Below are 26,245 nucleotides of genomic sequence, written 5' to 3'. Positions count from 1 at the left end.
CCATAATCTTCTATTGTCACCACCATCGAGATTCAACTAAATTCTAATATCATCTCAACCATCGAGATTCAACTAAATTCTAATATCATCTCAACCATCAAGTCCAGTCCTGTCTAAGTGGGCACAAGGTAATATGAATACTTGAATATTTGGTCCAACAGTTTGGAATTTTAAAAAGAAAATTTAAGTACTTTTTTCGTTGACCTTATGATTGCTGCTTTTGTAGATCTTTTCTCTTTGAGAGAGTTGTGAATATTTTTTACATGGGTGGCACCACCTTGGTGCCTTATACCATTATTTTGTTCTCCAAAAAAAATGTCAACCTACAATTATTATAAAATGAAAGTTTTTTTAATTCAAAGAAGTTGTGGATTCTGTGAGGCTGCTTTTATTCTAATCTTATAGTAACCTGAATTTACAAAAACAAACTAACTTCTTAGTTTCTTTGTTCAAGCGATTAACTCTTTGTTGAAAAGCTAATTAGAGGGAAGAGAATTGCAGTACATTTTCCACATTCTAGATATTCCAACTTTACAGGTGAAAATAATAATTGTGTCCGTAAATTATTGCTATTTTTACCTATAATGTTGGACTATGTAGAACTGAGAATATTTGCTGCAAATTTCTCACCATCCCACTAACTTTTGGAAAAATAAATCTAACTGTAGTCATGCTGGCACCTCTAACATCAAGGACCTTTCAATTTGACAAAACATCACTATTGCAACCATATGCCTTAATGTCTCTGCTTTTCATTCTAAAATTGATTTTCTGATGGTTCAGATGAAACTACAGGAAAATTTTACAAGAGGATTATTTCACTTATTAAAGTTAGAAAAAATTCATAACAGTAGGTAATCTATGAGAAATTACTTTTAAGACTTCCTACTGGACTAAAGATGGTAAACAAACATGTCTAATGATTGATCTCAAAACCTGAACTTCACACATCAGATGGAACCAAATTGTATTGCAACTGTCAGAGAAGAAGCCTTTGATTTTATCACCTAGTCGCCATTAGATGGGACTTAGATAATTTGCAAACCTACCTGTCACCAGCGGAAGAAAAGTTAATTATAAGGTAGATTGATGTAATATGGTCATTTCTTACAACAGCAATAGAGAACTTAATCAAGTAATTTGACAATGAAGAATAATATCACAGAGAAGCAAGCATCATCTCTACATTTTTGCCCCCAATTTCAATTTCTTATGTTAATAAACATAAATACAATTAAATATATACCCATGCTTGGTGCATATTGCATGATTGTTTACATATAAAGTAAATCTAATAGTTAAAAATAAAGTATGTAAATTGTAAGCCATAGTTTATTTTTTAAAATTACATTAATCACTCTCTCTTAATAAATATGAGTTTAGTGGAAACTATATTTTTCACATGTTATGCGACTGAGAAGAACAAACCAATGCAAATTAAAGAACTAAATGAATTCATCGCTGACCTGCTCCATAAAGAGATAGAAATTTGAAATTACTATGACAATTGAAGATTATAATACTTTTCTCACACGATCAATCCTTAACTCCAGTCTGCTCAATCTCTCAAAAATAATAACTCCAATGCACTCAATCTCTTAAAAATAATAATTTAATCATTTTTAGAAGAAATGAGAAAATATATAATGGTTAAGAAAGAAAATCATACCAACTCCATAACATGAAAAGACTATTTTACTGGCATTTCAATATGGATGAAAGTGAAGATACATTATTATATTTAAAATAAAGAGTAATTTACCATTTATTCAATGGACTAAAGGCAAATATTACAATTAAATCTATTTTTTTTCATTACAACTTAATTTCTGAATCCACAAAATTATTTCAAACCATAAACCTTTTAATATTTTTTACAAAATGGAAAAAGATCTTTCTATAATGTTTGGATGACAAAAAAAAGATGTAAAACGATCTAGTCCTAGAAAGTGCTGACCTAAAATGAGGTTTAAGAAATAATCATCTAAGCTTCAATATGGGTTTAACAGACCAAAACAGTCGATAGTTTCAAAAATGTTGGTTTTTGTACATCGTCAATATTTTTCCCCATCTAATCATGTCTAGAATTATTTTCAGAATTAAAGTGATGTTCTTCATCTCCTACTAGTAAAAATTTAATGTATTCATTAAGTTTCTTTAAAATAACATTTGAATGAGCAATAATTACCATCAAACATATAAAATTTATAAATTCAGAAGAATTTTGTTCTCCTGCAAGATTTGAAGCTTAAGATTTCATCAAGAATATTCAATAAAGCACTTCAAAACAATTAAGCACGTGCAAGCTTTAAAGTTGGAAAACAAACACCTGAGTTTATAAGCCAATAAATGACCCATGTTGGTGTTTTATGATCAAGGGCAAATTTTCATTACATATTGATTAATCAAACATTATAAAAGGACCAAAATGATTAAAAATAATTAATAAAATATTCTTAATAATATTTTTTTATTTTATGATTATTTAAAAAGTCTATATTCTTAATATATCTAGAAGTAAAATTATTAGAAATCAACTCTTTTTTAAAAATAATGGAAATCAGATCTTAATCTTGATGTTATATTTTCTAAATCAAACTCTAGTTTTTTATTTCAAAAAAAAATATTATACTTATTTTAAAATTTCATGGGATAAATAACATTTTTTTTTAGATAAACATGGGATAAATAACCATTAAATATATTCAAAAGATAATAAATTAAATAATAAAAAATATTATTTATTTATTTATTCAAATTATCATATTTATTTCAAATGTAGACATAATAGACTTTTTCCTAATTGTTATTGACATTAGTATTAATATTATCAATATTATTTTATTTTATTATTACTCAAATTTTATACTCATTAATTTTTTAAAAAATAAAATAATTATGAATCACATTTCAATTATTTATCTTCTATTTTCTCAAATCAAACTTGATTCATTTAGTTTATACAAACAATTTTCAACTATGTTATCATTTCAAATAGCTATAGACAATATGTTACTATTGTAACACCTAGGTCTGAAAATTAGGCCCAAGATAATTAAATAATAATAATCTAAATTAGAAAAAATTTAATTTTAATTTTTACTTAAATTTTTTAAAAAAATTGTATTTTTGGTGTATTTGAAAACATTTTCAAAAATCAAAGTTAAAGTATAAATAAAAGAGAATCTATTTGAAATAAAAAAATCTGAAAAACTGTGGTAAAAGTGAAAATACCAAACATTTGGCCGTGTGGATCGCCACGTCAGCAGCACTGCTGGGTCGCTGTGCGCCACGTGGCAGACACGCAAACAATTGTCCCCGCAGGCGATCCGCGTGCTAACAAAATCCAACGGTCCAGATCTCCTCCTGTGCACACGGACAGCGTAGATCTATTTCCTCTTCAGACACAATCGAATTGCTAGATTTAATCCGATCGTGCACCCCAAATTAATTTTCCAAATATGAGCAATCCAACGACTGAGAGTGGGCCACGTGTCCTGCACATACGGCCCAGATCGACATAGAAAGGGTATTTAAACATCGTTTCCCAAAAAAATCTAACCCTAGCCGCATCTGATCTCGCCGGAGAAGAAGAAGAAGGGCAGTTGGAAGGAAAACTGACCACTATCGCTGCCACACTAGAGCCGCCACCGACACCGAGGAGGTAAGTTTTCCCCTTTCGTTTCGAAATTTGATTTCAAGCCTTCTCACACCCATATCGACGCCAAAAAGCCAAAATTTAATACCCGGCCCCAAAAAACGACCCGAAATAATTTTTTTATTATTTAATTATTAATTTAAAATAATTGATTAATTTATTTTACTTTTATTTAAGTGAAATTTTGAGAAAAAATAAATTAAGGACAAGATTGAAAACAATTTTGGAAAAAATAGGTGAAAATTTGAGTTCTTAGGGTGTTTTTGAAAAAAAATTTGGAAACAAATGGTCAAAGTACAAATAGAGAAAGTTCGGCCACGTATGACAGTCCAATCAGCAGTTTCGACAAACCGGAGCGCACCGCGTGGCAATATGCGGTCACGTCGGTGCCATGAGAGAGGCCACGCTGGCAATTCGTGTGCCCCACGATTGGACGGCCCAAGATCGAACCCCTGCGCGTGGACAGCCTAGATCCGTTTTTCCCTTAAGCATGATTGAACGGTCAAGATTAATCACGATGAACAGTCCAGATTCGTTTCTTCTTTAGGCGCGATCGGACGGATGAGAAATCGATCGCAATTGACGGTCCAAATCAATACGAGATGGTTATAAATATTTCGCATCACACGGGAACCTAAACCCTAACCGTTAGCCCTCGCCGAAGAAGAAGAACCAAACGCTGGAGAAGGAGGCTGACCGCGGACCGCCCCCGTGCCAGAGTCACCGCCGACCGCCAAAAAGATAAAAATTCTCTCTACCCGTTTGGAATTCGATTCCGAGTACCCCTGTGGCCAAATCGGAGCAAGAGAGACGGTAGGTGAACCGAAAACTACAGGCAAAACCTGGCGGAGCCATCGCGGCTAAAACCTCAAAACTCATCCGATGAGCCCCTTTCCGATTCCAGTTTCACATGATTTTTCGATCATTGTGTTCACTGTCTCTTTCTATGTAAGGTAGCCGAAGAAAGAACTTCAATTGTGAAGGAGGGCTGGTGAAGCCGTTGCACCCAAAGGTTCCCCCGCCAGTAGGTTCAGTTTTTTCGTGATTTTCTGGCCAAACAAAGCCCCTAACGTGTTTTTCTGCATGGATACGGTCAAAACTGGTCAGGGCGAGGCCAACCGTCGCTATGAGTGGCGGAGCTGGCATCAGAGCACGGCAGCGTCGCTGTGGACGGCGGAGCCAGCGCCAGAGCACGGCGACACCGCCATGCTGGAACCCCAAAATTAGTAGGAATAAGTTTTGGGCACCAATTTTGAATTTTTGATGTATTTTTAGGTATGTAACAAGTGTTTTGAATTATACAAGAAAAATTCAGGAAACTTGATATCCATTAGGAAGTGTAATCGATACTTCGACACCTCAAAACACTAATCCAGGTAAGGATCTCTTACCCTATTCTCCGTTACAGTAAATTGAGACTTAACGATGTATAATTTTGTGTTTTTGTTAAAAATTAAAAAATCTTAAAAATAATTACAGATTACTAGTGGAGCCGGAACCGGTTAGTTCACAATTGTTTCAATTCCTGTTTATTTTTCTATATTGTCCTACTTACTTGATTTTCGTATAGCACATGTTTTAATTTATAGTTCAATAATATTATCAACTTATCTTATTATTTTGTTTATATACCGCCAGTATGAATGTAATTTAATTGATCTGTGAATGTGATATGAGATATTGGTATGAGTTTGTTGGTTTTTTGTTGATGAAAATCTATATATGAAAGACTTATTGTTTATCCAAGAAAAGGGTTGTAACACCCAAAGATTTTTCTTTTATTTTTATTTTTATTTTATTTTAATTTAATTCAGAATTTTGTTTATTTTATTTTATTTTAATAATTAATTTATAAGGTTTTAATTTAATTTAATTTAATTTAATAGAAATAAAAATAATAATAATAATAAAATGGGGTAAAATTATTTTTGAGATTTAATTGAAATTGAATTTGGAAAAAATGGGTGAAATTTTAGATTTTTGGGGTGTTTTTGAAAAGAAAATCAAAAACCGGGGATCAAAACGTAATTTAAAAAAATAGCGCCTCGTCAGCAACTGCATCAGCGGCCCCGGCCAACCAGGACACGCCGCGTGGCAGGGACGCTGACGAGGGAAGCCACGCGGGACGGAGACACATGGGCGATCCGCGTGCGCGCGATCGGACGGCCTAGATCCGTTCCCGCGCGTGGATGGCCCAGATCTCACGCGTGCGGATGGTCCAGAATTGATCACGCACGGACTGCGCAGATCGCATCGTGATGGACGGCCCAAATTTATTTCCAATTTAATCGTGATCGGACGGCACAGATTAAATCATGATGGACGGCTCAGATTAAAAGGGGATGGTTATAAATAATCGCATCCACACCCAACCCCAAACCCTAGCCGCCAGAACCCTCGCCGGAGAAAACGACTCAGCCACTGGAGGAACCGACTGCCGCCACCTGCCGCCGCACCGTAGGATTTTTCAGCCGCCAAACGAGGTAACATTTCTCCCATTGGCTCGTTTTTCGATGCTGAACCTCCCTGTAGCCAAATTGGAGCCAAACCACTAACCAATTGGCCAGAAAACACCGTCAAAGCCCAGCGGCGCCGCCGCGGGTTTCCTCGATTTTTGCCTCCGATGAGACCCTTCCCGATTCCCGTTCAATGTAATTTTTATACTACCTTGACCACTGTCTTTTTCTCTACAGGTTGACCGGAGCAAAACACCAAACTGCAACTCGCACCGGAGGAGCCGCCGCACCCGAGAGCCCCGCCACCGGTAAGCCTTGGTTTTTTGTAATTTTTTAGCCCACCGAGGCCCCTAGGGGTGTTTTATCATAGGAACCAATGCAAGTTTGGCCGAATTTGGCCGGAAATGGCCAACCCGATGCGGATCGCCCCCGCGGGCAGCGGCGCCGTCGCCGTGCCGGAATTTCCGAAATTGGCCAAAAGGGCCCTTGGTCTGATTTGGGATTTTTTGGGGACATGTGTAGATACCGGAAGTGTGTTTCAGTTTCCGGAGAAAAATTCAGAAAATCTAGGGACTGCCCGTATCCGCAGTGAGAACCCGATTTTAGACTTCGAAACAAATAAGGATCCCTCACCCTATTTCCTATCACGGCATTAAAATTTAATAAATGATTAAACAGTATTTTATGAATTAATAGATATGTATAATTAATTAAGATTGCTAATGGGGCCCGAACCTGATGTATTTGTCGGTCTGTTTCTGTTTGATGTATTTTACAGTCTCAATGCAGTATAGTATTTGATTGTTTATTTTGTGGTTCCATATGCATGAATAACTGTTTAATCTATTATGGTTTGAATTATTGTAAACCCGATGTTGTGTTGTCTTGTTTGGTGTGCATTGCTGGTTTACGTATTTATATTGATTGGATAAGTGAGATTAAAAAAAGAATGAAAAAAGGTATGTGAATTGATAAATGGATAATTTTGACAACTTGACTAGATATCTTGAGAGATGGTGGACGGACCGGGTCCATAGGGAACCCTACCAGGAACGTGGTTTCTCATATCGGACGGGATATGGAGACTTTATATATTTTGGCGCCCATACCGGACGGGGTATTGAGGTTTATGGTTTTGGCGCTCATACCGAACGGGGTATGGGGACGGCCCTGAAATTAAGTTATTAATGTGAATAGTTCACGTGTAGCGGACCCCCTATGGATCCCTATTGATACTAGTAGGCTGATAAAAGAGGAAATTTGTTGCCTGATGATTGAAATACAAAAGTATGACATGTACTATGATACAAATTATGTATGAATTCATGATATTTATGATGTTATTGTTTCCATAGGTCATTTTCATGAATCTCACTGAGGTAAGTGGACAGTAAGTTTTTATTATTCATAAATGAGTTTGTTATAAATTATGGTCCATTGGTCGTTTTTGTTTTCTACCAACCTTTACTTCTGTGACAATGAGATAGTGTGATGTTTTTACTGAACTAGTGTAACTCATTCCTTACTTAACTATTTCATATCAGGAGGACTTGGTTCCCGACCCCGTTCTGCAAAAAGACGGCGAGTAGAAACCAAAGAATTTATTAGTTTTCCTTATAGCATTCATTCATAGTATTTCCTTTAAGTTAGTTTATTCTTTCATACGTTAATTCATTATGATTATTGTGTAAGGGATGTTAATCATAATCTATTTTATTTCGCTTCCGTACTTCGAATAAATATATATATTTTCTTTTATTTATGGGGCCGTTATAAGGGTAAACGAGCCCAGTACATAAGGAACCCTACCATGAACGTTACCTCAATTAGACGGGACTGGAAAGTCCCTTACTGGAAAAGTTTGGGAGATATGGTTCATCCTCATACCGAACGGGGTATCGAGGCAATTGAATGTTTGATGCCCATTACCGGACAGGGTAGGGGAACGGCCGCTTAATTGTTAAAATTAGATATTGGGTTCACAAATAGAGAATATCTCTATGGACCCCTAAGGGTACCAATAAGCAGGTAAGAAATGAAAGTTTCGTCTTTTGTTCTATTATGCGTGAAAATAAAAAGTGGTATAAATAGGGGTCTTTATAAGTTGTTTTTGGAAAACTCGTTACGGTAAGTACAGAATAAATGCTCTTCTTTATATTAAATGAATTTATTTAAATTAAGTGATCCATTAATTATTTTATGATTTTTACTAATATTCAATTTTCCATATCTGTGATTAGTGTGATATTTTTACTAGGCTAATGTAACTCACCTTTTTATTAACTATTTCATATCAAGAGAACCAAGCTTCAGATCCCGATCAGCAAGAGAGTTGTGAGTAGTTCACTATCAAGACTCCCTTTAAGTGCTGATGAACGTTGTCCTAATATGTTTATTTATTTGTTTTTCGTTGCATTTCTTTAATTTCCGTTTATCTTTTATAATGAATATTCTCGTAATCCTATTGAGCATTCAAAATTATTGTGTGAAAAATGTAAACTCTAACGTTATTAATCACTTACGCATTAAATTTATATATTTATTTCTCTTTTAATTACGGATTGTTATACAAAAAGGAAGTCGAAAACCGATAGCAGAGCTCGGCCAAGCCGACCGCAGCCCAAAAACCGCTCCGATGAGCTCGATCTCGTTTCTCATTCCCCCGTTTCCTTTAATCTTTCAACCGTCATGTCCCCAATCCTTTTTTGGTGCAGGTCAACCAAAGGAAACCCTCAACCGCGAGAGAGGAACGGCAGAGCCACTACACCAAAAAACCCCTTCCGCCGATGAGTTTCGATTTTTTCCCTTTTCCGACCAACAAAGGACACCACCTAACCTTGAATTTTACTGGTTACCAACCAAAACCAGTTAGGCTGAGAGGAGACGCCGCCATGGGCGGCGAAGCCGACGCCAGAACACGGCAGTGCCGCCGTGCCGGAATCCTAAACCAGCTAGAAAAATTTAAAAACCCTTATTTTAGCCATTTTGGGATATTTCGGAATATACGTGACGTGCATTTTTTATTTTTGCAGAAAAAATTCAAAAAATCGAGGAACCGTCAGAAAGTACAGTGGAAAATGCAATGTTTCGAATACCGACCCGAGGTAAGAATCTTTCACCATTTTCTTCCGTTACGGTTAATTGAAGTCTAATAACTAAGAACAATGTAATTTGCAAATATTAGAAACTCTTAATTAATTAAATACAGGTCACCAGTGGAGCCGGTCACTAGTCAGTACGAAACTACTTATTTTACCTATACTGTTTATCTATTGTTAGACTATATTTGTTTGCTTACCGCATGCACTTTAATTCACTTGTTCACTTGTTTTCTCCTTTATTGATTTACTTAACCGTTTATTTCTATCTGCGATTGATTTGAAATAAATGTCATAATCACGTTTTTTTTAATTGTTAAAGTATCGATTTTTATTGTCTGTTTAAACGTTATTCTATTGATATTATGAAATGAGATGTTTGTGTGCAAATGATGGCTGGTTGATGAGGTGAACATGTGTATAAAAAGCTTACCGGGTATCATGGAAAATGGTGTACGGACCTGGTACATAGGGCAAACCTTATCGTAGACATTACCTCAGTCGAATGAGACTGAGAAGTCCCAAACCGGAAGGGGTTGAGAAGTATTGTTCACCCTTATACCGAACGGGATATTAAAGCGGTGGTACGTTTGGCACCCATTACCGGACGGAATATGGGGACAGCCAATTAATTACTATGTTGGATGTTAGGTCCACGTGTAGGAGGAACCTCTATGGACCTTTAAAGGTACCGGTAGATAGAGAAAAAGATAAAGTTAGCTATTATTGTTCCTTGAAATGTATTGTGAATTGTTATCTTGATAATTGTCTTCACAAGTCGAATTTGAGAACTTAAAAGGTGAGTATGAAACTTATGTTTTTTTTTTAAATTAATAAATTTACTTAAATAGGAAAATGGTTTCATGTTTTATGATTTTTTACCAACATTTGATTTTCTGTATCAGTGTTAAGTATTGACATTCTTACTGGCTAGTGTAACTCATCCTCCCTTATTTAACCATTTCAGATCAGAAAACCAAGATTCGGATCTTGAACAGCAAAAAAGTTAACGACTAAAGATTACCTCCCGCATCCTATCAGAATTACCGAGCGGAGGTTGACCCTATATGAGTTTAGTTATATTTTCATTTCTGTTATTCAAATTTTCTCAAAAGGACATTCCCGTAACCTTAATAGCCATTCTAATTTACTATGCACGAAATGTAAACCCTAAACTCTCAATTGTTTTCATTATTATTTCATTAATTCAATATTTCCTTACAATTAAGTCTTGGGCCTTTAGAGTTGGTATCAGAATCGCGTTCCTCGAAACTATTCCTTGCACAAAAGTTAGAATCATTCAATACAACATGACCCTCAACCTTTCGTTGTAAAATGCAAGTACAAAGACATGAATCGCTTCGAGAGGATGTCAATCGACTCTTTGAGATACTAGAGAGACTCATCTCTACTCAACATGCCAGGGAAGAGATGAGGGAGCTGTCTGACCCTCCACTACTTCCACAGTATAAGCCACCCCTACAACGAGAAGACCCAGTGCCACCTTGGTACAACCCTGCTCCTCCACCGTATCATCTAGTGCTCCCACCATACAACCAAGTGTCGCCATAGAGCCACTCGGTCCCTCCGCAGCATAATCTAGTTTCCCTTCAACAAGACTTAGTTCCACCCGTGAGAGACCTAAACTATATTAAGAGGTACAAAAGACTTAACTCATTTATTTTTACATGAGCATCCACTTTCGAAGAAGCGGAGTACCGGTTGGTAGATACAGAAAAGACATTCGCAACTCTTGGGGTAGTTCTCGAGCAGAAGATAATACTTGTTACTTACATGCTTGTAGGTAAGGCAGGTCGTTAGTGGCAATGGAAGCAGGTCACCCTACCCATTCCGATTACCTAGGAACAGTTCCTGACAGCTTTCAATGCAAAGTACCTTCCATAACACATTCGGCATTTGAAGGAGATGGAGTTTGCACACTTGGTCCAGTGTGATATGACAGTATCTAAGTATGCCCGAAAATTCCTATAGTTTGGCCAATACTCTCATGAGAGCATGGTGGACAAAAGCAGAAAGGTAAGGAAGTTTAAGTGGGGTCTTCATCCTAAAATTGACAACAATTGTATGTATTCGAGCTCATAACTTATTCAGTAGTTTTGGTCAAGGCACAGCTGATAGAAAGAAACCTCCGCATCTTTCCTCCAGTAAAGGGCAGTTCCAAGCCCCCGGTTCCATATCGCAGGTCAGTACCTACTGCACCGATTCAGGAGAATAAGAGACCTAGATCTGTAACTCAAGTTCTTCCTTAAACCCCGTCAACAGGACTTGCCAGCACTGTAGCAAGGACCATGAAAACTGACACTGCTATCGTCTCACCAATACCTGCCGCATATATGAAAGTGTCAAGTTCTACGCGAGAGAGTGTTTGCAAAATCAGAATCAAGTCAAACCTCCAATCCAAGACAGAGCCTATACCCTCACTCAGCAGGATGCTGAAGCCAACTCGAACGTGATACAGGATACGTACACTATTTGTAATCATCTTGCACATATTTTAATTAACACTGGTGTTTCACATTCTTTTGTTCAACATACTTTCACAAAAAATTTAAAAGTGTTACTACAAAATCTTGATTCTGTACTGTTTGTATCTACATCAGAGACATGATTTAATTGACACTGGTGTTTCACATTCTTTTATTTCACATGCTTTCACAAAAAATTTAAATGTGTTACTAGAAAGTCTTAATTTTATATTGTATGTGTTTACATCTGGGAATTGGACACTATTGAGGAATGTCATATACAAAGTTTGTATCGTAGAAATAGCATGTAAGAAATTGAGTGTAAATCTGATAACACTAGACACGAGGGATTTTGATGTGATTCTGGGAATGAACTGATTAGCAGCATATCATGTCACCGTAAATTATTTTCATAAGAAACTTGTATTCAACCTTCCAAACAAATAATCCTTCACAAATTAATAAAAGTTTTAGATATTATCCCCTCATGGTAACTGCATTGTTTATCTGATACTTTAACTCAGTTATTCTTTTCTACGTTAAGTAAGTCTAAGAAAGAAATTTGCATTCAAGAGATTCTTATAGTCCGAGATTTTCCGAACGTATTCCCTGATGAACTATCAAGACTACCAGTGAACAGAGAAATTGAATTTACCATAGATTTTCAACCTGGCACCCAGCCCATTTCAGTTGCCCCTTACCAAATGAGTCATATTGATATGAAAAAACTGATTAAACAAATCAAATAATTGCAGGATAATTGGTTCATCCGACACAGTATATCTTCTTGGGGTGCTGGAGTCACGTTCGTAAAGAAAAGTGACGAATTTTTAAGATTGTGTATTGAATACAGGGGATTGAACAGGGTCACAATCAAGAACAACTACCTCATCCCCAGGATTGATGACTTTTTCGATCAGTTACAAGGTGCTCAGATTTTCTCCAAGATTAACTTGCGTTCGGGTTACCATCAAATAAAGATCAAGGCATAAAACATTCCCAAGACAGCCTTCAAAACTCGGTATAAGGACTATGAGTTCCTGGTCATGCTATTTGGGTTAACCAATGCACCTGCTATTTTTATGGACTTGATTAACAGGGTCTTCAGACAGTTCTTGTATCAATTCGTCATAGTGTTTATTGATGATATCCTAATCTATTCAAAAAGTAGAGAAGTGCTGAAGTTTTACAGATTCTCTGGAAAAAGAAACTATATGCAAAACTGAATAAGTGTAGGTTTTGGCTTGAGCAGACTACCTTCTTATGGTACATAATATCAAAAGATTGAGTGTTAGTGAATCCCGAGAAGGTTGAGGCAGTGATGGGTTGGGAGAAATTGACTTCAGTTAAGAAAGTTCGAAACTTTTTGGGCACAATAGGTTATTACCACAACTTTATAGAAGGACTTTCAAGCCTAACCGCCCCCCTAACTCGACTTATGAAGAAAAACGTCAAGTTTGAGTGGAATGATGAATGCGAGATGAGCTTTACAGAACTCAAGAAACGATTTACTACCGCGGCAATTTTAGCTCTACCAAGTGGGACAGGTGGATATACGGTATACAGTGATGCTTCATGCCAAGGACTGAGTTGCATTCTGATGCAATACGGGAATGTCATAACCTATGGGTTTAGACAGTTGAAAACTCATGAAAAGAATTATCTCACCCACGATTAAGAATTCACCGCCATTATCCATGCCTTTAAGATTTGGCGTCACTACTTGTAGGGAAAATATTTGAGATTTATACAAACCATAAGAGCTTAAAGCATATATTCACTCAGAAAGACCTCAACATATGTCAGAGGCGTTGGATAGAGCTCCTCAAGAACTACGATTGAAAGACCTTGTATCACCCGGGCAAAGTTAATGTGATAGACGACACTCTCAGCAGGAAAAGTGCATGTATGTTGGCTCACATAATAATTTCTGAATGCAAAGTAATAAAAGTTGCCGCAACATATACAGCTCCCGGATTTGGAAAGGGCCACATGTCTGGCTCATCTAGCTGTCCAACCCGAATTGATTCAGAGAATAAAAAAAGCTTAACTGACTAATCCCACTCTAGCAGCTCTCAGAAATAATACAGAACAGGGTTTAAATTCAGAATTCCGAATTTCTGTAAATAGGTTGCTCAAATTCTAGGACATGATATGTATTCCAAATGACAGTGAACTGAAAAGGGATACCATGACAGAAGCTTACAGTTCAAAGTTCACCATGCATCCCGGAAATACTAAGATGTATCAAAGCATGCGACCTAAATTTTAGTGGAGCGGGTGAAAAAGAAAATTGTTGATTTCGTCTCCAAGTGCCTTGTATGTCAGTAGATCAAGGCAGAGCATCAACGCCTAAGCAGGCTACTTCAGCCATTAATCAATTCTGGAGTTAAAATTAGAACATATCACTATGGATTTTATAATAAAATTACTTAGATCACGCTCGGAGCATGATGCAATCTGGGTAATTATTGATCGACTTACCAAGTCCTCTTATTTCGTAACCATCAGAATGACCGACCCCTTGGACAAAGTAGCTAGAATCTATATCCGGAAGATAATCAAGCTACATGGAGTTCCGGTGACAGTGGTATCAGACAGGGACCCCAAGTTCATCTCTCGATTTTGGACTAGTTTTCAGCAAGCAATTGGGACAAAATTGTCTCTTAGCACAGCATTCCACCCTCAAATAGATGGACAATTAGATCGAACCATTCGTACATTGAAAGATATGCTCAGGACTTGTGTTCTAGATTTCAGAGTGCATTAAGACGATCACCTACTCCTGATAGAGTTCGCTTACAATAACAGTTATCAAGCACGTATTGGTTGGCTCCATATAAGGCATTACATGGTCGACCATGTAGATCGTCGATCTGCTGGGAAGAGATGGGTGATAGAAAATTGATCGATCTAGACCTTATAGATGAGACCACAGCAAAAATATTTAGAATAAAAAAAAAAACATCCAAACGGCCCAGAGTATGCAGAAAAGTTATGCGGACACCCGAATGAGAGATTTGAAATTTGAGATGGATGATTGAGTGTTTCTTAATATCACCCCCTTTAAAGGTATCAACAGGTTTAGAAAGAATGGGAAGTTAAACCCCCGATAAATCAGACTGTTTGAGATTTTGGACATGATTGGACACGTGCAGGTACCGGTAGTGCGTTTCAGTTTTCTAGAAAAAATTCAGGAAAATTAGGGACAGCCTGTAGAAGCACTGTAGAACCGTATTCAGAACCCGAAACAAGTAAGGACCCTTCACCCTATTTCATATCACGGTATTAAAGCTAAATAAATAATTAAACTGTACTGTGTGACTTTATAGATGTAAAATTGATTCAGGTTGCCAATGGGGCCCGAGTCTGATACAGTGTTGGTCTGTTATTGTTTGATCTAATTTCCAGTATTAAATGCAGTATGATGTTTGATGAAATTATGTTATGCTCTCGTATGCATGAACTATGGTTTCTTTATTTTGGGTTTGTATTATGGTGAACCCGATATTGTGTTGTCTTGTTTGGTGTCAATTACTGGTTTACATGTTGTGTATGATTGGATGATGGTGATCAAGGAAAAAGGCAAAAAAGTTATGTAAATTGATAAATGGATAATGTGGACAGCCTGACTAGATATCCTGGGAGATGGTGGACGGACCGAGTCCGTAAGGAACCCTACTGGGAACGTGGTCTCTCATACCGAACGGGGTATGAAGACCTTATGTGTTTTGGCGCCCATACCGGACGGGGTATGGAAAGGGTCCGTTTCACCCTCATACCGGACGGGGTATTGAGGTTCATGGTTTTGGCGCCCATACCGGACAGGGTATGGGGACGGCCCTGGAATCAGGTTGTAAATGTTAAGGGTTCATGGGTAGCGGGACCCCTATGGATCCCCATGGATACTAGTAGGCTGGTAAAAGAAGAAAATATGTTGTTTGATGATTGAAATGCAAAGGCATGATAAGTGTTATGTTATAATGTTTATATAATTTCATGACAATGATAATGTTATTGTTTTCATATGTTGCTTTCATGGATCTCACCGAGATAAGTGGACAGTAAAGGTTTTTATGTTAATAAACGAGTTTGTTATAAATTATGCTCCATTGGTCATTTTTGTTTTCTACCCACCTTTACTTCCGTGGCGGTGAGATAGTGTGATGTCTTTACCGGGCTGGTGTAGCTCATTCCTTATTTAACCATTTCAGATCAGGAAGACATCGTTCCCGAGCCCGTTCCGCAGGAAGACGGCGAATGAGATACTTAAAGACTCCATAGCTATATTTATAGTTCTTATCTCGAGTATCTCTTTTACTTAGTTTGTTCTTTCATATTTTGAGTACGTTTTGGTTATTGTGTAAGGAATGTTAATCAAAATTTTTATTACGCTTCCGCATTTAACATTTTTAATACATATATTTCATTTAAATTTCCGGGGCCATTACATAAAATCAGACTTTAAAGCTCAGTACTCTCAATTGTTTGAGTAGTGAGAGAGCAGTAAATTTGAGAGACCAAATTTTCTTAAAGCGGGAGAGTTGTAACACTCAGCCCCGGGCTAATTAAATAATAATAATATAAATTAGAAAAAAATTAATTTTAATTTTTAATTGAATTTTTGAAGAAAATTGTGTTTTTGGTGTATTTAAAAATGTTTTCAAAAATCAAGACCAAAATAAAAATAAGAGATGATCTATTTGAAAAGAAATTTGAAAAACTATGGTAAAAGTGAAAATAACAAAAATTTGGACACGTGGACCACCACGTCAGCAGCGCGGCCGAGTCGTCGTGCGCCACGTGGCAGACACGCGGACCCGCTTCCACACGAAAAGCCATACAGGCGATCCACGTGCCAACAGGATCCAATGGCCAAAATCTCTTTCTGCGCGCACAGACGGCTCAGATCTGTTTCCTCTTCGAACGCAATCAAACAACCAAATTTAATCCGATCGTGTGGCCCAGATTAATTCCCCAAATAAGAGCGATCCAACGACTCGGAGTAGACCACATGTCCCTGCACGAACGGCCCAGATCGATGCAGGGAGGGTATTTAAATGTCATTTCCAAGAAAACCGTAACCTTAACCGCACCTGACCTCACCGGAGAAGAAGAAGGGCAACTGGAAGGAAAAGCGACAGTCGTCACCGCCGCACCGGAGCCGTCACTGACACCGGAGAGGTTAGTTTTTTCCCCCTTTCGTTTTGGAATTTGATTTCAAGCCTCCCCACACTTATATCAGCGCCAAAAACCCAAAAGGGAAGCCGAAAACAGAGAGCAGAGCTCAGCCGAGCCGCCACGACCGTGACCCAAAAATCGCTCTGATGTGCCCGATCTCGTTTTTCATTCCCTTCAAACTTTCGACCGTCGTGTCCCTAATTCTTTTCTGGTGCAGGTTGACCAAAGAAAACCCCTGGCCGTGAGAGAGAAACGGCAGAGCCACTGCACTGAAAAACCCCTCCGCCAGTGAGTTTCGATTTTTTCCTTTTTCCGACCAACAGAGGCCACCTAACCTTGAATTTTGCAAGTTTTCGTACGAAACCGGCCAGGCCAAGAGGAGACACTACCGTGGGCAGCGGAGTTGACGCTGGAGCATGGCGGCGCCGCCGTGCCAGAACCCTAAACCAGCCGAAAAACTTTAAAAACCCTTATTTTAGCCTTTTTGAGATATTTCGAAATATGTGATGTGTATTTTTTATTTTCACATAAAAAATTCAAGAAATCCGGAAACTGCTAGGAAGTATAATGAAAAATGCGATGTTTCCAACACCGACTCAGGGTAAAAATCCTTCACCTTTTTTTTCCGTTACAATTAATTAAAGTTTAATAAATAAGAACGGTGTAATTTGCGAATATTAGAAACCCTTAATTAATTAAATGTTGATCACCAGTGGAGCCAGTAACTGATTAGTACGAAACTACTTATTTTACCTATACTGTTTATCTATTACTATATTGTATTTATTTGCTTACTGCATGCACTTTAATTCATTGGTTTATTTGTCTTCTCGTTCATTGATTTGCTTAACTATTTATCCTTATTTGCGATTGATTTAAAATAAATGCTCTAATCACGTTTTTCTTAAATATTAAAATATCGATTTTTTATTATCCGTTTAAATGTTATTCTATTGATCTGTGAATATAAAATAAGATATTTGTGCGCAAATGATGGCTGCTTGATGAGGTGAACATGTGTATAAAAGACTTACCAGGTATCATGGGAAATAGTGTACGGACCTGGTACATAGGGCAAACCCTACCGTGAACATTACTTCAGTCGAACGGGACTGAGAACTCTCATTTGGAAGGGGTTGAGAAGTATTGTTCACCCTCATACTGGACGAAGTATTGAAGCAGTAGTACGTTTGGCGCTCATTACCGGACAGAGTATGGGGACAACTGGTAAATTAATAAGTTGCATGTTAGGTCCACAAGTAGGGGGAACCCTATGGATCTCCAAAAGTACCGGTAAGTAGGTAAAAAAGTAAAGTTGGCTATTATTGTTCCTTGAAATGTATTGTGAACTGTTATCTTAATTATTGTCTTCACAAGTCAAATTTGAGAACTTAAAAAGTGAGTATGAACTTTACGTTTTTTTTTTTAATTAAATGAATTTACTTTAAAATGAAAATAGTTTTATTGGTTGTTTTATTATTTTTTACTAACTTTTGGTTTTTCATATCGGTGTTAAGTGTTGACATTCTTATTTGACTAATGTAGTTCATCCTCTTTATTTAACTATTTCATATTAGAAAGAGCAAGATCCGGATCTTGAACAACAAAAAAGTTAACGACTAAAGATTGTCTCCCGCATCCCACCAGAGTTGTCCAGTAGAGGTTGACCCTATAAAATTTTAGTTACAATTCCATTCTGTTATTTAAATTTCCTTAATGGGACATGTATTAACTGGATGTATAAAAAAAATAAATAAATAAATAATAATAATAATAATAAATAAAAATATAGAAGGGTGAGAGGGAGGAGTGAGAGGGAATAGTTCAGATTAAGAGAAGGGAATGGACGGTTGGGATGGGTTATCAGGCTGGGTATAAATAAGATGAGAAAGGGAAGGAAAAGAGTGAAAAAGAAAAAAGAATAAGAAAGGGAGAAGAGAGGAGAAGAGACAGTCGGTCGAGGAATGGAGAGAGAGTCGTAGAGGGAGGAGACGATTAAGGTGATTAAGAGAATTGTTGTTGTGTTATGGATGATGGAGGCAAAAGGTATTATAAATTCGAATCTTAGACACTGAAAATGGCAATTTATAGTTAAATCCTACAGTGTGATGAATGGTTGTGTAATGAATCCTATAAGAGAGAGAACGGGCCAACGGAGAGGATAGGGAGCTGTGAAATGAGGAATCACTCGCTTAGGAGGGTCGATTAAGAAGGGAATCAAGAGGAGGAAGTATGGTAGGTGAAATCGTGAGGAGCTCGAGCAGGAGGGATGAGCAGAAATGAGACTGAAAAAGTGTGTATATATATGTCAGTATATATATATATATATGCACTAGAATATCACCAGAGAGAGAAGCAAATTCGGAAACATAGGGATTAGGCAAGGAAATGTATGAACATATATAGAAGAGTGCTTGACGAGCACCAAAGAGAGAAGAAACTAGAGATGTTGAAGTTAGGCTGGGAATGGAGTATGGAATGGGACTGTGATGGTTGGAGTGTCCTGAGAGGGACGGTTAGGAGAGATGAGACAGAGAGATACATGTGAGAGCAAGATGGAAACAGGAAGTATGGGATTGATGTTACAAACAGTGTGTGTGTGTGTGTGTGTGTTACTAAATAGGGGGAAGTAGTTGTGTGAAGTGAGGGGAGGGGATGATGGAAACATGCAATAACAGTGTGTGTGTGTGTATGTTACAGGATAGGAATAATGAGCATGTGGAAACTGTATGGACGCTGTTAATTATACATTGTCAAGGTGAAAATGAACTATTATGCGTGCTGATTAAATATGTATGTATATATGAATTATTCTATGTGTTTGTTGAATATGCATGCATGTATGATGACTGATTATGATTGTAAAAAATGGTATAAGTGTAGTTGTGGTACTTTTCAGGGGTGGTAATGTCGATGTTGGCTATCGATGGTCGTTTGTAATGGGACAAGGGGAAATCGTCGATATTGGTGATGGTTGGGGGTTACCTGGAGGGTAATGGTGTGAGTATGTGGCCGGTTTGGGGTCGATTATTGGCGGAAGTGGGAGTAAGTTGGGTCGCCGATATTGGTGATAACCGGGGATTATCAAAAGGGCAACGGTCTGAGTGTGTGGTGGTTTAGGGTTGATGATTGGCAAAAATAGGGATAAGTGGGGTCGCCGATATTGGTGAAGACTGGGGGGGGGGCGGTGGGGGGGGGGGGGGGGGGGGGGCGGGTATGGGGTGTGTGTGTGGCTAATCTATGGTCAGGTGGACAGGTGCTTTGTGTGCAGATGTTATGGCATCTAGTGGTGACTTTACGTGATAAAAGCTGACAGTTTCCTTTCGGGGAGAGTTGTGATTGTAGTGGTAATAAGCGCATAAGGGGAAAAGAGTGTGGGGGTAGGGGAGAAGAGACTAATAAAAGTAAGGGTATAGGAAGGGGGGTACTTATGTAGGCATTTAATTGGGATTCTATACTATGTTTATATTTTGAATTTATTTTACTGAACTTGTGTATGCTCATTTTCTATCATTTACAGATACGGTAACATAGGAAATTGGACCAAAGTCACATTCCTTCGAGCTTAGCATGTAGAGGAGACTAAATGGGAAGCATAGGTAGTGAACCGGGATACTTGTATAGCTAGTGGAAAGTAGTTTATTTTGAAATGAGATTTGTGTAATTGTGATATGCGATATTAATGGGTGTATAATGAAAAAGCTTTAGACATTGAATAATTAGATTTGAACATTTAATATATACCGAATGAGCGAATTTGGTTATTGAACAGTATGTCATACCACATATGCAAGCAGGGTCATCATAATGTCTTTGAATTTAAGGTCAGGGCGTTACAGAATATTCTCGTAACCCTATTGGGCATTATAATTTACTGTGCACGGAATGTAAACACTAAATTCTCAATTGTTTCCATTATTATTTCATTAATTCAATATTTCTATTCAATTAAATTTTAGACCTTTACAACTTTTCTCATGTATTGTTGTTGAAGATTGGATTCAACAACTATACTAGGCATGGTATTGGAGAGGGTTACTAGGCTACGTTGCTACAACAAATTCCAAAGAGTCCATGGCGAAAGGATGCAAATCAAATCTAAATGCAACCAACCCTAAGAAAAGAACATTCAACTTGCACATGCTTTTAAAACCTAAAATTTAAATCCTAAAAACAAGAAAAAAAAAACACTAAAACTAAAACAATCAAAAGAGAATACAAAATATTAAACAAATCTGCTTTATATTTTCTATTTGAGTATAGGAGTACAAGACAACTTTAAGTTTAAGCTTATTAAGCTTAATCGACCTAGCCCGATGATGAAAACTAAAATGGAAAAGAAATTATTAGACCTAGTCTAGATCAAGACATCAGAGGACAATAGTGTGATAAATTTAACTGATCCAAGTGTACATCAACCCTTGAGTTAACTAGCTTTTTCTTTTATGACTCTTTGCAACCTAGCCTGATGATAAAAAATAAAACCGAAAAGAAAAGGTTAGACACAGTCCAAATCAAGACATTAGAGGACAATAGTGTGATAAATTTAACAGATCCAAGTGTACCTCAACCCTTGAGTTAACTAGCTTTCTTTTATATGACCATTTGCAGGAAAATTATATATAACCACAAATCCTCCTTACACCAACTGTTGATTGAGCCAACTACTTCAGCTCTGAAATTTCAGAATTTGAAGTCCAACTTAACCATGTCAACAGACATGTCAACAGAACTACATCAAATGCCTGAATCACCTTTCACCTAAATAATAATAGACTTTGTAGATCAATAGCTGAATACAAACACAAATCCACTCTGTGCTTGTACAACTGCAGATCTCACTAGTGTTAATGGATTGATTCATATGTTTGTATTTAAAAGTTTAAAAATTGAGTGCCCTAAATGGCTAAATCCCATTATTATATCTGTTAATGCCGCAATAACTCTCAATATCAACTCCACTAAGTGTCATACCACTCAAGTGGCAAAATAATCTGAGAAAAAGAAGCAGAGAGCAATGGCTGAAACAATTATCTGTCAGATCAACTATGGGAATGTACATTACTCATCAAACTGCACCATATTTGCACATGTTCACAGAAGATTTACATGATCGTTTTGTTTAAGGCCGCAGGAGTTTATCAACCTTTGGTAACTCAAACTCCCAACAGCCAAGTGCACTCTTTTGGTGCATTTTACAAACTTCTGTAAAACCATCAAGTTTAAGAAGAATACAAGGAAGAAGTCCAAAACAAACCCTGCTTTTTTAGAACCATTTAGGAATGCTATGGAGGATAAATTCTCCGAGTACTTTCCCACTTCAGCAATTGTATTCTAAGAATCAAGGTTAAGACCAATATCTAGCGGATACTTTGGCAACTCAATACAGCAATGCAGACTTTTCTTTTAAATGTATCACAAAATTACCTATTTCCAATGACGCAACCAAGATGTAAAACCGCAATCACGCAAAAAAGGACCATCAGTTACATAAATAAAAATGCATAGAAGAGAAAAAGAAAAGAAAAAGAAATGAAACCTTGGTAGAATGTGGTGAGGTCGGTGGGCAGCTTGGAGACAAGGCAAGCGGAGGCAATGGCGCTATGGACTGGTTGAAGGGTGCTAAGTTCTCGGCGAACCAACCTTCCAAATTCAAACAAATTATCAAAGAAAATTACAGAAACACAACCATCGATATGTTATAATATAGTGAAATTATAGAAAGTGTGCGAAGTGAGTATCAATGAGAGGAAGAGAAAGCACAGGTACCTAGAAAGAGAAAGGTCAGGAAATGTGGAACGGTTGCCTGCAGACGAAGGATTAGAAATCGGTATTGAGAATTTTTTTCTGGATGCCGATAAATTAGTTGTTTTTCTCCAAATAGGTCGCATAAAAGCTGACCTTACAGCAGTAGCTGCTACCATTTCTTCGTTTTGTCTGTCGAATATTGAAGTGAACCCTAACGATGAAGCTAAAACCTCTGCCTTCTTCAAACCAAAACCCCCAAAACCAATGTTTTCTGCTTTCTTCCTCGTCGGGTTACAGCACTCTCATTCGGCCCAGAGAAAACGTACTAGGGACCAAGAACCCATTCTGTCTGTTTTTTTTTTTTTTGGTCGATTTTATGTTTTGAATCTTGAAGATACCGATAAGATAATTATTTAAAAAATATTTTAATTAAATAATTTATTATTTAATAGAAATAATAGTAAAAAAAATTTAAAAATAGATGGTATTTTAAAAATGAAGAAATTGAGTGTTTGATGAAAATAAATTTTGATATTTTTATTAAAATTTTAAATTATTTTTAAAAATTACAAATTATAATTTTTGTATTCAAATTAATCAAAAATATATTTAAACTCCTAAAGCTCTTATATGTGCGAATTTAAACAGAATTTGAATTCAATGTGTAAAAACTGAATTGAGGAATGATGAAATGGTTGTGATATTTCTTTCACAATTGAACCAACTCTCTTTGATTGTCATGCCCATAACTCACTACATGGTTGAATTTAATAACTCTAAAGAATTAATATTTTATGACCGATTAAAATTAGATGTATCACTTTACCCTTGTATTATGGAGTATGTCATCATTTCCACAAATTGAAGGTTAGAGATTTACTTCTTATGTAATAAGATATAGTATGTTGTATTAAAATATATATATATCATAAAATACTGTGAGTAAAAACTTAATTTCATAGGACATCTAAAAAATTTTCTGCCCACAAATTTTAACTATGATTTTCATATCTATAACGTAGGTAATTAATTATTTACAAAGTGAATTTTTAGGTATTTTATTAATTTTTGAAGGTCTTCTAACAATCTTATAAGATTTTATCATTAATTCTATAATATTAAATAGTAATCTATTAATGTTATATAGTTTGGTAAGTATTTTATCCTTCTTTTTTTTTTTTTTTTTTTGCTAAAGAATATCCATATGACTCAATCTACGTTAATAAGTTAGAATTTAATAAATAAACTATTTCATATCGAATTATCTCGATTTTTTTCAAGTTTTTAATTTGATGGGTTTTATCTAATTTCAAATAACATCAAATTTTTATTAGTTTCATGATAGACTCAGCTTAATCTTAAAATAAAATTGATTTTTTGATTTTTTAAAAAAAAAAACAACTTGGTTGAAGGAACAACTAAACAAATTTTGTTTTCTGATTGTTGGATGTCTTTAGATGATTTTGAAAAAAGAATCTCAAATCGCTTTGAAACATATGCTATAACACTGGGGCCCAAAAATTAACTTAAAATGCTATTTACGGATTATGTATATATATAATAATTAAAAAAATATATTTTATTTTAATTTGATTGAATTTTTGAGAGAAAAAACAAATTAGGGACGAAATTAAAATTAATTTTGGGAAGAAATAGTGAAAATTTAAGTTCAAAGAGTGTTTTTGAAAGAAAAATTGAAAACAGTGAGTTAAAAGTGCAATTAAAGAAAGTTCGGCCACATAGGACTGCTCAGTCAGCAACTTCGACAAACCAGAGCATGCTGCGTGATCAAGCACGCTGACGTTGGCGCCACGCAAGAAGCCACGTTGGCGATCCGCATGCCACGCGATCAGACGGCCCAGGATCGATCCCACGCATGTGGACGATCTGGATCCGCTTCTTCCTTAGGCGTGATCGAATGGTCAAGATCAAATGTGATAAATGGTTTATATTTATTTCTCCCTTATACACGATCGAACGTTCGAGATCAAACGTAATGAACGGTTCAGATTTGTTTCTTCCTTAGGCGCGATCGGACGGATAAGATCGATCGCGATGAACGGCCTAAATTAACGCAGGATGGGTACAAATATTTCGAATCACACAGAACCGAACCCTAGCCACCAGTCCTCCGCTAGAGAAGAAGAACCATACATCGGAGAAGGACACCGACCGCTGACTACTGACTGCCGACTGCCAACCGTCGCCGCACCAGAACCACCTCCGACTGCTAAAAAAAGTAAAAATTCTCCTACCCATTCGGGACTCGATTCTGAGCACTCCTTAGGTCATATCGGAGCAAAACAAATGGCTGGTGAGCCAAAAAAATGCGGGCAAAGCCTAGCGGGGTTGTTGCAACTTCTTCCGATGAGCCCCTTCTCAGTTTTTATTTTGTGCGATTTTTCCACCATTGTGTTTACCGTTCTGTTTTCTGTAGGTTGACCGAAGGAGGAATCCCAGCTGCAAAGGAGAGCCGGCGGAGCCGCCGCACCTGGAAACCCCACCACTGGTAAGTTTTGGTTTTCTTATTTTTTTGGCCAACCAATGCTCCTTAACGTTTTTTTTTTGCAATAATATTTGTAAAGTCAGTCGAAAACGGCTAGGCCCAGGCAAATCACCATCGCGGGCAGCGATGCTGTCGCTGGAGTACGGCGGTGGCGCCGTACTGAAATTTTAAAATTGGTTAGAAGAGATTTTTAATACCGATTTTAAGTTTTTTTTAGTATTTTTTTAAGTACGTGGAGCGTGTTTAATCTCTACAGGAAAATTCAAGAAATCTGGAGACTGGTAGGAGGCGCGGTAGAAAATATGGTATTTCGAACATCGATTTGGGTAAGAATCTCTCACCCTATTCCCTGTTATGGAATTGAAGCTTAGAAATTAATAATATAGTATTATGTGGAACTTAGAAAACTTTGGGAATAATTATAAGTCACTAATGGAGCCGAAACCAGTTAATTATTTATTTGTCATGTTTAATTGATTACTTGCTCGTACAACTTTAAATACATGATAATATATTGAAATAGTTAAATGATTCAGTTGTGTTTCTTTAATACATATCTCGCTTGTTTTGCGTGATTTACGGTTGATTGTGAAACGTGAAATTAATATATAGATAAAAAATTGTTTGATGATGTGAATTAATAAATGATTGTCTTAGTAGATATCCAGCGAGATGGTGGACGGATCGGGTATATAGGAAACCCTACCGTGAACGTTACCTCATACCCAACGGAGTATCGAATGATGGTATTTTTGGCGCTCATACCGGACAGGGTATGGGGACGGTCCGGTTCACCTTTATACCAAACGGGGTATCGATGGATAACATTTTGCCACTCATACCGGACGGGGTATGGGGATGGTCGGATTATCGATAAATTTAGATATTGGGTTCACGCATAGGGAGACATTCCTATGGACCCTCAGAGGTACCAGTAAGTAGATAAAAAATAAAAAGTTATTGTTCTTACTCACTTGTATAAGAGATCATAATATCATTTGAGTTATTATCTTTATAAGTTGATTTTGAAAATCTCATAATGGTAAGTATGCAATAAATGATTTTTCTTGTGATAAATGAACTTACTTAAATTAAGAATTTCATTAGTTGTT

The 26,245-nt window shown here is 36.8% G+C and overlaps 1 protein-coding gene across 1 annotated transcript; it reads right to left on the bottom strand.

Annotated features, from left to right (window-relative positions):
• Nucleotides 1-732: 732 nt before the first annotated feature.
• On the bottom strand, nucleotides 733-22,990 carry LOC110815582 (PPR containing protein). Its single transcript, XM_022043421.2, has 3 exons — nucleotides 22,649-22,990; nucleotides 22,419-22,522; nucleotides 733-1,049 (listed from the first exon to the last, which is right to left on the bottom strand). The coding sequence occupies exons 1-3, from the start codon at nucleotides 22,801-22,803 to the stop codon at nucleotides 1,018-1,020; spliced, it is 291 nt and encodes a 96-aa protein (XP_021899113.2). The 5' UTR covers nucleotides 22,804-22,990; the 3' UTR covers nucleotides 733-1,017.
• Between the last annotated feature and the right edge of the window lie 3,255 nt (nucleotides 22,991-26,245).

This window comes from Carica papaya, chromosome 2 (genome assembly GCF_054855325.1).
Source record: "Carica papaya isolate Zhongbai chromosome 2, ASM5485532v1, whole genome shotgun sequence".
Taxonomy (NCBI): Eukaryota; Viridiplantae; Streptophyta; class Magnoliopsida; order Brassicales; family Caricaceae; genus Carica; species Carica papaya.
Note: the sequence above shows the minus strand (reverse complement) of the source record. Positions and strands in the feature narration are given on the sequence as shown.

Excerpts from the sequence above, each read along its gene's own strand:
- LOC110815582 (XM_022043421.2), bottom strand. The coding sequence starts at position 22,803 with ATGGTAGCAGCTACTGCTGTAAGGTCAGCTTTTATGCGACCTATTTGG. Across the intron at positions 22,523-22,648 it reads CCTGACCTTTCTCTTTCTAG|GTTGGTTCGCCGAGAACTTA; the intron begins GTACCTGTGCTT and ends TGAATTTGGAAG. Across the intron at positions 1,050-22,418 it reads CCTCACCACATTCTACCAAG|GTAGGTTTGCAAATTATCTA; the intron begins GTTTCATTTCTT and ends CGCTGGTGACAG.